The sequence below is a fragment of the Scyliorhinus torazame genome, chromosome 3 (genome assembly GCF_047496885.1).
Source record: "Scyliorhinus torazame isolate Kashiwa2021f chromosome 3, sScyTor2.1, whole genome shotgun sequence".
Taxonomy (NCBI): Eukaryota; Metazoa; Chordata; class Chondrichthyes; order Carcharhiniformes; family Scyliorhinidae; genus Scyliorhinus; species Scyliorhinus torazame.
Window position 1 is genome coordinate 339,468,433 of NC_092709.1, and position 12,401 is coordinate 339,480,833.

The 12,401-nt window shown below is 42.6% G+C and overlaps 1 protein-coding gene across 2 annotated transcripts in view; it reads left to right on the top strand.

Moving 5' to 3' along the window:
- npm1b (nucleophosmin 1b) overlaps positions 1-12,401 on the top strand; it is a 146,106-nt gene that overhangs the window by 40,876 nt on the left and 92,829 nt on the right. Inside the window, exons 4-6 of one of the 2 annotated variants that reach the window (XM_072497708.1) lie at positions 1,128-1,221; positions 9,046-9,167; positions 10,853-11,703. In XM_072497708.1, coding sequence (XP_072353809.1) covers positions 1,128-1,221; positions 9,046-9,167; positions 10,853-11,164 — 528 coding nt within the window. In that variant the 3' untranslated portion in view covers positions 11,165-11,703. Of the gene's footprint in view, positions 1-1,127; positions 1,222-9,045; positions 9,168-10,852; positions 11,704-12,401 lie in introns of those variants that run through there. The other variant, XM_072497707.1, reaches the window with a different exon arrangement.

The window sequence follows — 12,401 nt, forward strand, 5'->3', positions numbered from 1 at the left end:
TTTAATGGAGGAGAGATGGGGGGAGGAGAGATGGGGGGAGGCTCGAGGGCAGCATAAATGGGCTGGTTGTCCCAACGGCCTGATTCTGTGCTGCGTATCCTGTGTAACACTGTGCATATGACAACTCTGGATTTCTCCCCACCACCTCAGTGCACAGGCTAATTGTGTCGCTTCGAATATTGCTATAGTTGAGATCAGTTAACTTGACACAAACCATGGATCAAATTTGCGAAACTCCTGTTTTGAAGCACGCAGAGGAAATTGTTTACTTGTGATCATGAACCTCATTAACTTGGGAGCGATATGTCCATGTGGAGTTTGCACATTCTCCCCGTAACTGCATGCGCCTCACCACCATGAGCCAAAGATGTGCAGACTTGTCCACATTAAATTGCCTCTTAATTGGAAAAGTAAAGAAAAAAGGTGAAGAGCAATATGATTCAATACTTGAATACATGTAGGGGCAGCAGCAGGGTGGTGCAGTGGTTAGCACTGCTGCCTCATGGCGCCAAGGTCCCAGGTTTGACCCCGGCTCTGGGTCACTGTGCATGTGGAGTTTGCACGTTTACCCAGTGTCTGCGTGGGTTTCACCCCCATAAACCCAAAGCTGTGCAGGTTAGGTGAATTGGCCACACTTAAATTTCCCCTTAATTGGAAAAAACATAATTAGGTACTCTAAATTTTTTTTAAAATTAATAAATACTTGAATACATGTTATAAGCATGCACTCTCCCTAATTGTTCTTGATATTATCATTGGGGAGGCGGTGGCCTAGTGGTATTGTCACTACTGGAAATCCAGAAGCCCAGAGCAATGCTCTGGGGATCCAGGTTCAAACCCCGCCACTGCAGATGGTGATATTTGAATTCATAAAAATCTGGAATAAGGACCATGAAACCATTGTTGTAAATCCAGAGAAATGTGGGTTGACCCTTTGCCCCCCCCCCCCCCCAACCCCCCCTCTCCCCAGGAACCATTGGGGATGGGCAATAAATGCGATGCCCACGTCGCATGAACTAATATATTAAAATATTTTATCATCAGTGTGAATTTAACCTGTCGTGTCATTGGCATGTAAAGGTGGTACATTGGATAACGGAACATCCGGTCAATCTTTTATGTTCCAGACGGTTCTGGGAGGATTTGAGGTGTCTCCCCCGGTCTGTTTACGTTTGAAGACTGGTTCTGGTCCTATCTACATCAGTGGAGAGCACATTGTTGGTGAGTTTCCACAATGCACATCTTACAAAACTATTGTAAACTTTTATAAGATTAAACAATTTTTACTAACCTTACATTGAGCATTACCTCTGCACAATATATGCTGAATGTGCTGAGCATTTTTGAAACTTGCATGTCTGTTATATATTGAATCTTTGTTTGGACTAAGCCCTTCTAAAAGGTGTGAGGGAAATGAAATAAAATGCTTCATTTATTGTCTGTATGCTGACCGTCTTGAATGCCATTTCAATGGCTTGATGAAATGGTGGAGAATTTTCACGTAAACAGTGCATTAGCAGTTAACCTGTTACCCCTGGAACATGCTTAAGATTCCAGCGCAGATTGATTTAGGATGAAAGTCTTGTCGTTCGACCTCCAGGCTCGAAGAGACGCTGTAGGACCAGGACCTTTCACCTCAAGAGCTCTGTATACAAGGAAAACCGCATACAACTGAGACCCTGGAGGGAAATGTTGCCTCAGATATTGATAGTATCAGGAATAATCTTGGTAAGTGTGTGTGTGTGCATGTCTAAATATTTGCGTATGTCGCTTCATGATGGTATATGAAAGCTATGTACAACTGAAGCCTATGCATTTTTCAGTCCGTGTGAATGTTAATCAAGGAATAAATGCCTTGGTAATGCAAGTTCATTGTGTAATTGTGGACTTTTATTTTCTGGCTACAGATTGGCCTGGATGTGATGCAAACACATCATGAGGAAGAACTGGCCCCAGTGCATCCACCATACCTAGCACCATTGCTGGAGAAACGTGCGCTAGCCTGATCCACTTCAACATAAGCACCTAAAGTTATGAAGATGCGCCATGCACAATGGAGAAAGCTGATATAGTTCAGCATATTTTACGATCTGAAGGACACATGCACAGGTGAAAATGAACTGGCTTCGGAGAAGGTCTTTGAGTCATCAGTGGTATTTAAAAAGCCAAGGACTTTGCACTGAAGTATAGGTAAACTTCACTGCACAGTGAAGTAGTCAGTGAAGAATGCAAGAACTACCAGATTACCCAGCAGGACCTTGTTCTGCTTCCAGAACTGTCATTGGGGCCCATAACGGGCAAAGGTTTTGTGTGTTGGTTATCATTCACGTTTTTCTCAGGTAGTTCTTCAAACAACAGCAGAGAAAGCCTCTGAGCAACTCGGCCACTCTTGTGTATCATCTCCAAGCCATGCGTCTGTTAAACCGAGCGGAAGAAAGATCAGTACCCCAGAATCTGATATATCAGCCATTCTGGAAATGGATGTCTGTATTCTGCTATGCCACTTTTTATTGCAAAGAGCATCAAAAGAACCAATTGAACACCAACTCAGTGAGTGCATTGATGTTGAAGCAGAAGTATTGAAATACATCCATATTTGTAAATAAACATAATTGCACTAAATATTCTGATGGTTTCATTATTCTGTAGAATTGATTCAAACTATAAATATTTTTTATGTGCGGAAATCATGAATTTTTGCAGCATGTGGATATAAAAAGAGCATTTCCTGTAACAGGTTGAAGTGTTTGGTAAATCTGGGGTTTTGGTGCTGTACAATCAGGTCCTACCTTTCACTTGAACTGGCCCAGGACAAGAATGCTGAAGTTATGCGGTTATGCATGTGAAGAATCCAACATCCTAAGAATGCATTGCAGTGACCGTCTGAAAGGGACGAGCTGGTTACACTTTTTCTAATAGTCGAACCGGGGAACGATGCTTTGTTTTTGGTTTTGGATGACGGGAAGAGAGCTCCCTAATAGGGGAAAAGAACAATGGAGGCGCAGTGGTTAGCACTGCTGCCCCACGCCGCCAAGGACCCGGGTTCGATCCTGGTTCCAGTTACTGTCCCATGTCGAGTTTACACTTTCTCCCCGTGTTTGCGTGGGTCTCACCCCTACAACCCAAAGATGGGTAGGTGAATAGGCGACGCTAAATTGCCCCTTAGTTGGGAGAAAAAAAATAATTGGGTATTTAAAATTTTTAAAAATAACTACATTTTTTAAAAAAAAGGAAGATGTTAGCTGTAAAGATACTGTTTGCGGTGACGTCTTCTCTCGGGGGGGGGGGGGGCGGGGAAATCAAAATCACTTCAGCTGCTGAGACATACTGTGAAGTACCTGCATTTTCACTTGTTACGTAAATGAAATTTGGCAAACTGAATGTGTGCACTAAAATCTCACTTGGTGTCTTATTTCTGGGTGTTGTAAGAATAATGGGCAAGACCTCCTGTCTTGCATAATGCTGCTTGGTCTTTTGATTATATGGGTATACTTACATGGATATATTTCTTCTTTGTGGATTAGCTGCTCCTCAATTAGATGATACCTTTTTAAATATAATTATAATGCTTGCTTGCATCACCTTGCTGCTGCCTATCTCTAATTTCCTCCAGCGCTAATGCCAAATGTTATGTGATTGCTGATCTATGAAGTGTCAGGTTGCTTTATACTGAAGGTGCTGGATAAAGATACACATGATTGCAAGAATACTCTTGATACCCTAACTTGGTACCCTTTAATGGGTTTTGGGAATGCAATCTATAATATAGAGGTGATTGCTGCCAACGGAGCTAAATTAGCAGAGGCAGCTAATATACCAAGCGTAATGGCATTTTGTAAATGCAGGAATATGGGTAGGGTGGACAATGTTTATAGAACTGTAAGTATATATTGCGTTTCAACTTGAGATGTTTGATCTTCCCTTGATGGCGCATGATCAGATCTTGGAATAGATCATATATAGATCATACATGTTTTGAGCGATATTCTCCAAGATCAGCGTGTGTGTGTTGTGCAGAAGCTTATCAGTTACAAGTGAGTTGCTTACATTGATCCCAGAACATTGTTCACGATGGTGGAACATTCAAATGTCAGGAAACAAAAGTTTTTTTAAAATGAGGGAACATGGGAGTAAGCAGGTGGAACACTTTCATCCAAAGGCTAGACTGTAGAGGGAAGGTGATTCAAACGGTTTCATATTTGCATATTTACAAGGTATTTCTAGAAGAGGTGTAATTGGGGGAAAATGTGGTTGATGTGGGTTTTTTAATATTCTCATAATCTGGGCACCATTAAGACCAATCTTGGTTAACCTGAAGATGGTGGCGAGTCTGGCACCTATGGGCAGCACGGCAGCACAAGTGGCCTCACAGCGCCGGTTCTCTTGTCAATTTTCAGTGTGATGCTAAGGCCAAGTCATGTGAAGATGTTGTGTCCCAGAATTCAGCATAAAATCATATTGGATTGGTATACTTCGATTGTGTGTAAACTAAACTCAACTAATACTAATCGTTGAACATAAATTTCCCGACAATGGGGTGCCGATCAAGTAGGCTGGTTTGTCCTGAATCGTGTGGAGCTTTTTGAGTGTTATTGGAGTTGCTTTATTGGCGTTGCAATCACGCAGGCAAGTGGAGAGTATGCCATCATATTCTTGACTTGAGCCTTCTAGATGGTGGACAGGCTCTGGGGAGTCAGGAGGTGAGTTACTCGCAGCAAATTTCCTAACCTCTGACCTAGTCTTGAAGCCACAGTCATTATATCAGTTCTCGCCATTGGAACCCCCAGGATGTTGATAGAGGGGGGATTCAGCAATGGTAATGCCATTGAATGTCAAGGGAAGATGTTTGGATATTCTTTTGTTGGAGATGGCCTTTGCCTGGCACCTATGTGGTGCAAATGTTACTTGCCCAAGCCTGAATGTTGTCCAGGTCTTGCTGCATATGTGCATGGAGTGGATCAGTGACTGAGTCTCGTAAATGGTGCTGAACATCACAATCCTTAGCGAACATCCCCACTTCTGACCTTATGCTGGAAGGAAGGTCATTGATGAAGCAGTTGAAGATGGTTGGACCTGGGACACTACTCTGGGGAACTCCTGCACTGATATCCTGGGTTTGAAATGATTGACCTTCCAACAACCACAACCATCTTTTTGTGCTAAGCATGACTCCAACCAGTGAAAGTTTCCCCCCATGAGGGGTCTGGGCAACCCTGGACCGGTCAGTGACGGCTGCATCCAGCGAATTAATGGGGGGGGGGGGGAGAAAAATGTGGGATGAGCTAAATTGCTCGTGTATAGAGTGGGCATGACTCAATGGGCCGACTGGCCACCTGTGGCACAACCTCCATTTGACACACTCCTGCCTTTCAAAACCTTTTGAACATCTGTGTCTTCAATTGTGCCTTTGGTCCACTTCTTCTGCTTGCTCCTCTTCTCGCATCTCAATCTAATTTTCTTAATGACAGTTTGTTGTGTTGAAGTAAGTTACGAAAGGCAATTAGTTCCTTTTCCCTTTCGTTTGTTCTTAATTAAAAATAAAGAAATATTTGACATTAATTGCATTTTTGTAGCTGATTAATTTAACTTAATATGAATGACTTCACACTCTTCATCTTTACAGTGCCTTTAAAGGGAATCTTGGTGTGCATCCTATATTCCCTATCTATTACACAGGCCTACATTCATGAATGTGATGTTCACTGCGCTTTATTTATTTCTGTTTATTGATGTTAAAACACCTATCCAACAACAGACCTGCTCCTAGATATGTTCTGTGTCCCATCCATTTTTCCTTGTTTCCTGTTTACTGCATCTATGTAGATTAGCAATATCCAGGATACAGCAGTTTATTAAATAGAAAATTGCCTGCCTTCATGAGGCTGTATTTCCATCATGCTCTGCACTGTCCATTAGGAAATAAAGTATCTTGGGAGCAGTAAGCACTTGTCAAGTATTTCAAGGGCTTGAGATAATGACAAATTGATCTTCACTTACAGCTTGGTGTTGTCAGCACTCCTCACTCTGTTACTGTTTCAGACCATAGATATTGCTGTTCATGGAAGTATTTCTAGTGGTTGATAATTAATCAATTTATAGAGATTGAGATACTTCGCTAAATCTCTTGGTCACTGCAGCTTTGTTATCTGGCGTCACCTTGACCGAGGTTGAGCCATGAGGTGTTAAGCTCCAAGAGAACAAAGGCTGTGATGCAGGCGGACAAAGTGGAAGTTGAAATTTAATGCAGAGAAGTGTGAAGTGATACATTTTGGTACGATTGAGGAGGAGCAATATAAAATATGGAGTCCGATTCCAAAGGGATGCAGGAGTAGATGGACCTGGAGTTACATGTGCTCAAATCATTGAAGGTTGCAGAAAAGGAGGAGTACGTGGTTGTTAATGCATTCAGAATTTGTGGTTTTATTAATCTGGGCATAAGAGTGCAAAAGCAGAAAGATATGACCAAGCTGTATAAAACACTAGTTCAGTTTCTGCTCAAGCATTAGATCCAGTTCTCGGCAACATACTGCAGGATGGATTTGAAGACATAGAGAGGGTGTGGTAAACATAATGTTTCCAGGGGCAAGGAACTTTAACTGCTTGAATGAATTGGAGAAGCTGCAATAGGTTGTTATTCTTAGAGAAGGTTGTGAGGAGATTTGATAGAGATTTTCAAAAGGGCCCGGACAGAGCAGATAGGGAGAAACTGTTCCCATCAGCAGAAGGGTCACGAACCAAAGGACACAAATTTGAGGTGATTGGCAAAAGAAGCAATGACATCACGCGGAAAAATGTTCTAACAGCGAGTCGTTAGGATCTGGAATGCACTACCTGAGAGTGTGGTGGAGGCAGGTTCAATTGTGGCTTTCAAAAGAGAATTGGATAATTATGAAATGAAAATCGCTTATTGTCACAAGTAGGCTTCAAATGAAGTTACTGTGAAAAGCCCCTAGTCGCCACATTCCGGCGCCTGTTCGGGGAGGCTGGTACGGGAATTGAACCGTGCTGCTGGTCTGCTTTAAAAACCAGCGATTTAGCCCAGTGTGCTAAACCAGCCCCTATTATTTGAGGAGAAACAAATTGCAGGGTTATGGGGAAAAGGTGGGGAGAAGCGGTCTGTTGCCCTTACGGAGAGCCAGGGCCAGAGAAGCTGGCTGAATGGCGTCCTTTTGTGCTGTACATCATTCTATGATTTTATGCTGGATTACTCAGCAGGAGCTCTGCACCAGGACCTCTGTTTCTATCATCCAGGCACTTGTCTCAATAGCTCTTGATGAAAAGACAATCATCCAGTTCTTTCCTTTCGCATGTTTAAAATTATCGACTGTCATGGGAGTGAAATGGGTGTTTATCAAATAGCTGCAGTGATGTCTGTGTGGGTAGAGCTGGGCTGTTTGTCTTTCACTTTCGTTTTGAGCCGGGAGCTGCAGTGTTTTTAGTTTTGTTTTCAGAGGTGGAGAGCTGCATTCAAAGCAAGCAGCTGTGTAATGATCTCGCTCTACAAGCTAAAGAATGTCTTCAGCTCATTAATGATTTCAAAGTAATACCTGTTTCTGTAAAGATTTTAAACCTGTTGTCTTTGTTTAAAAAGGTTTTAACTTACGGATGTTGTTTGGGAAGTTATTAAGGGTTATCTATTGAGTACTATCTTTTGGGGGGTGGTCAGGATTGGTAGTTGATAAACCTTTTACTGTATGTTTATAAAATGTTAACTGGATTCATAGAATAAACATTGTTTTTGTTTAAAAATACTTTTTGATCTCTGTTACATCACACCTGTAAAGTGGGCCCGTGTGCTCCCCATAACCACAATCTATTTAAAGTTGTGGGTCAGGTGAACTCCATGATATACTTTGGGGTTCTCTAAACCCTGGCCCATAATACTGCTCCTGAATGGCAGGGTAAGAGCAAATAGATGAATCAAAAGTAATGAAATAATACTAGTGATAGATTGTACAGGAAGAGGAAGACACAGGATTTCCATGTTCTCGAAGTTCTGCGAAAGGATTAAAAAAAAAGACCGATGCTCCTTTGGAGAGCCAGTGTCGACACGAAGGGCCAATCGGCCTGTTCCTACACCATAATAATTCTCTGATTCTGTGAATTTACAGTGCATAAGCAGGTAGTTTGATCCAATGGCTCTAAACTGGTGTTTATGCTCCCTACAAGCCTCCTCCCATCCTACTTTATCTAGTCCGATCGGTATCTACTCTTCCTTAATGCTTCTCCTAACATCCCTTTAAATGTAGCTATGATGTTCACCTTAAGTCTTGAATTAACCATTCAGGGGAAAGATATTTCTCTTGGATTCCATATCGGATTTATTAATTATTTTCATATTTAGGGCTCAAGTTTTGCAGCATCTTAAGTGGAAGCATTTTTCCCATGTCTACTGTACAAATTCCTTTGTAATTTTAAAGACCAGTCAGGTCACCTCTTGGCCATCTTTTCTTTTCTCCCACAGGAAAATGCTTTGACTTGATCGTCTAGCTTCTCAGTTATGGTGTCACCCACATTGATTCTTACCAATTTTTACAGATGCACCATAGAAAGCATCCCATCTGGCTGCTTCACAGCCTGGTATGGCAACTGCTCAGCCCAAGACCGTAAGAAACTACAGAGGGTCGCGAATACGGCCCAGTACATCTCTCGAACCCGCCTCCCATCCATTGACTCTGTCTACCCCTCCCACCCGAGTTATTCTCTCTTCTAACCTCTTCCATCGGGCAGGAGGTACAGAAGTCTGAATGACCCTCTTATGGACTGAACTGATCTCTCCACACCACCTCTGCTGAGTACTACACTCAGTAGGTTCACCCGATGCCTATGTATTTACATTGTGTATTTATGTATGTCCTAGGGTTTTAATGCATGGAACGATCTGTCTGGACTGTACACAGAATGATACTTTTCACTCTACCTCTGTATACGTGACAAATCAAATCTAATCCAACCCTTGTAACGTTTCAAAAGTGCGGCTGTATTTTGAATACTTTACCGTGGCATAAATCACAACCTCTTGTACATCTTTTTTATAAATTTCAGGGACACCTGACACTGACTCTGATTCCGAGTCTGAATCTGAAGACAATCATCAGGCGATGTCTCCCGTGAAGAAACAACTGGTTGTGTCTGCATCGTCTCCCACCGCACTGCACCCTGCGAAGGTAGGTACCTAGAGAGAGAATATAGAAATATGTCTGGAGCCGTGATGCAATGATAAATTGTTTGCATCAAACCTCTGGGTGCAAGATCAGGACTTTTAAATGATATTTCATAGAATTATACAGCACTGGTGGGGGCTATATGGCCTGCTGAACTGTGTTGGCTTTGGAAACAGTTGTCATTAGTTTCATTCCCTGCTCTTTCCCCATTGCCCATAATTATTTTTACTTTAGGTATTCAGTGCTCCAGATTGAAACAGTTCACTGTATTTTTTTGAAAAGAAACAATCGTTTTAATCTCCCCTTCTGGCACTTTTGCTGATTATCTTGATTTTGTGCTTGATTGGAGGCCCCGCCCTTGAACTCAGTTCTTCTCTCTGGTACTGGCACATTGTGACTCCAGTAAATACAACACGCAGGTTTACACAGTCACCGATGTAACTTCACCATGCCCTGTGATGCATGCAATTGACGAAAGAAGCAAAGTCACCAGGAATAAGTAGCACCTTTTAAATTCCCCACCGAATCTTGTATCATCCAAACTTGGATATAAATTGCTGTCCCTTCAATGTTGCTCAGTCAATATCTTGCAAATCCTTACCTAATGCCATTGTGAGATGGCCATTACCATCTTATCTGGACAGTTAGGGATGAGTGATGAGTACAGGATGGTATCCAACAGGCATCGTTAGAGAAATGATTAACAGTTGCCTCGCTATTTGCTGTCAGCTCAATCATCCCTTCACGTTCCATAGAACTACGTTGAACTATGTGGCACTGATGCATGTAATTTGCCTCACCAGGCCTAATGTGGATGTTTGTGCTCTACATGTGAATTCTCATCCATCTTAAATTTGTGTCACACTCTATTTTCTCTTCTATCTCCCCTCACGTCCTCTCTGAGCTCCTGTCCTCCATGAGCTCCTGTCCTCCATGAGATTCTCTTCCTGTTCCCTCGACTCTATTCCCAAGTTGCTGACAACCAAGCTTCTCTCTCTGGCTCCCATGTTCACTAACTCTGGTATGAGTTCTCCCTCTTCATGCACTGTTACCTGTTGCTGTCGCCTTCAAATCTGCGGGTGTCACTCTTCTGGTCCAAAAAATTTAAAATAGTCAACCCATGACTCCTTCCTCCTTGCAAAGTACCCCCCCCCCACCTAGTTTCCAATACCCTTTTTCTCCTTTAGCTTCGATATTTGAGCCCCTCCAATCACATTTTCGGCCCTGCAAAAGTAACAGGATTACTCTTATCAAAGCCACAAATGGCATTCTATGTGACGGTGATGCAGCTAAACTGTCCTTCCTCATCCTTCTCAACCTGTTTTCCACCTTTGATGCGGTTAACTATAAAATCCTCCAACACCTCTGTCGCTTTCCTGCTGGATGGGCTGGAATGCCAGTAGCTTCTCTTCCCGCTCCTGAAATATTACCTCTGGTTTCCCCCTAAGGTCTATCCATGGCTCCCTCGTATTCCTCATCTACATGTTTCCCCTTGGTGCCATCATCTCAAAGCATACCTTCTATTCCTTTCTCCCTTATGGAGCTATCGAGTTTTCCTTTAAATGCACCCATATTGTTCACTTCAGCTTCTCCATGTGGTAACAAGATCCACATTCTTATCACACTCTGGGTAAATAAATTTCTCCTAAGCTCCTTAATGGTGTTTACCTTATATTCTTGGTCCTTAGTTTATTCATCTACCCTTCGACAGCACCATCCAAACCCTCTACCAACCCGTAAGGGCAGCAGACACATGGAAACACCACCACCTGGAAGTTCGCCTCCAAGCCACACGCCATCCTGACTTGGAAATATGTCACTGTTTCTTCACTATCGCTGGGTCAAAATCCTGGAACTCCTTCCCTGACAGCACTGTGGATGTACCTATACCACATGGAATTCACCGGTTCAAGAAGGCAGCTCACCACCACCACCTTCCCAAGGGCAATTGGGGATGGCCACTAAATTCTGGCCCAGCCAACGATGCTAATACCCCGTGAAAGAATAAAAGTGGCAGCAATTCTCTTATGCTGTCGAACCCATTCATAATGAACAAATTGTATTCGGTGACCATTGAATCTTTTTTGAGATAATTAACCCCCCACACAAACTTTCCAATTCCTGAAGCTGCTGCCAGCTCTGGCTTGTGGTGATGTGCATAAGCAATCATGTAAATATTAATAGATATGACTTCCAACCAGCACGGTAGCACAGTGGTTAGCACTATTGCTTCACAGCACCAAAGTCCCAGGTTCGATTCCCGGCTTGGGTCACTGTCTGTGTGGAGTCTACACGTTCTCACCGCGTCTGTGTGGATTTCTTCCGGTGCTCCGGTTTCCTCCCACAAGTCCCAAAAGATGTGCTGTTAGGTCATTTGGACATTCTGAATTCTTCCTCCTTGTACCCGAACAGGCGCTGGAATGTGGCGACGAGGAGATTTTCACAGTAACTTCATTGCAGTGTTAATGTAAGCCTACTTGTGACAATAAAGATTTTTTGTTTAAAAGTGGCATTAAAGAACAACCACGTGACACTGTTACCTCGGGGAGTCTGGAGATGGTTGTTGCAGTGGATAGTCACATTTGTAGTAGCTTTTAGATAATTTAATAATGGTAATAAAGTATGTAGTAGATTTTGGTAGTTTTCGTATTGTTATCTGACCCATGTTATTGTTTAACGATAAAGATTCAACTAATCATGAACTACACGTTCTCTAGTGTGCTAATTCTGTCCAGCCAAGCACCAGAATGTAACATCGTACCAGGATTGGTTCTGAAGATAAAAGAAGACCAGAGACCAAGATAACAAAGAAGAAGTAAACAATTCTACTAACCATTAGAGTACCGATAGAATATAACTCCATGTACTGCTGGTCATCGAAGTCAATGACGGAAGGTTTGAAAACACCACACTAGCTTTGAGTCACTGGTAATGTAGATGTGAATTGGCACGCTTTTAAACAGCAATTCACACTCTACACTCTACGTAGCATCTCTAGGTCTTTCGGCACAGCCTGGTGAACGGAGAATAGCATTGCTGCTCAGCGTAGCAGGTCCATTGGCGATAGAAATCTTTAATACCTTGACATTCGATAACGAAGCTGATAGAAATAACTTTGCCGAGGTCGTGAAAAAATTTGATTGGCACTGTGCACTGGAAAAAAAAACATTTGAACGTTACAGACAGATGAATCGTCCGAGAACTTAACAGACTTGCGGTTAAAGGCTCAGACATGCA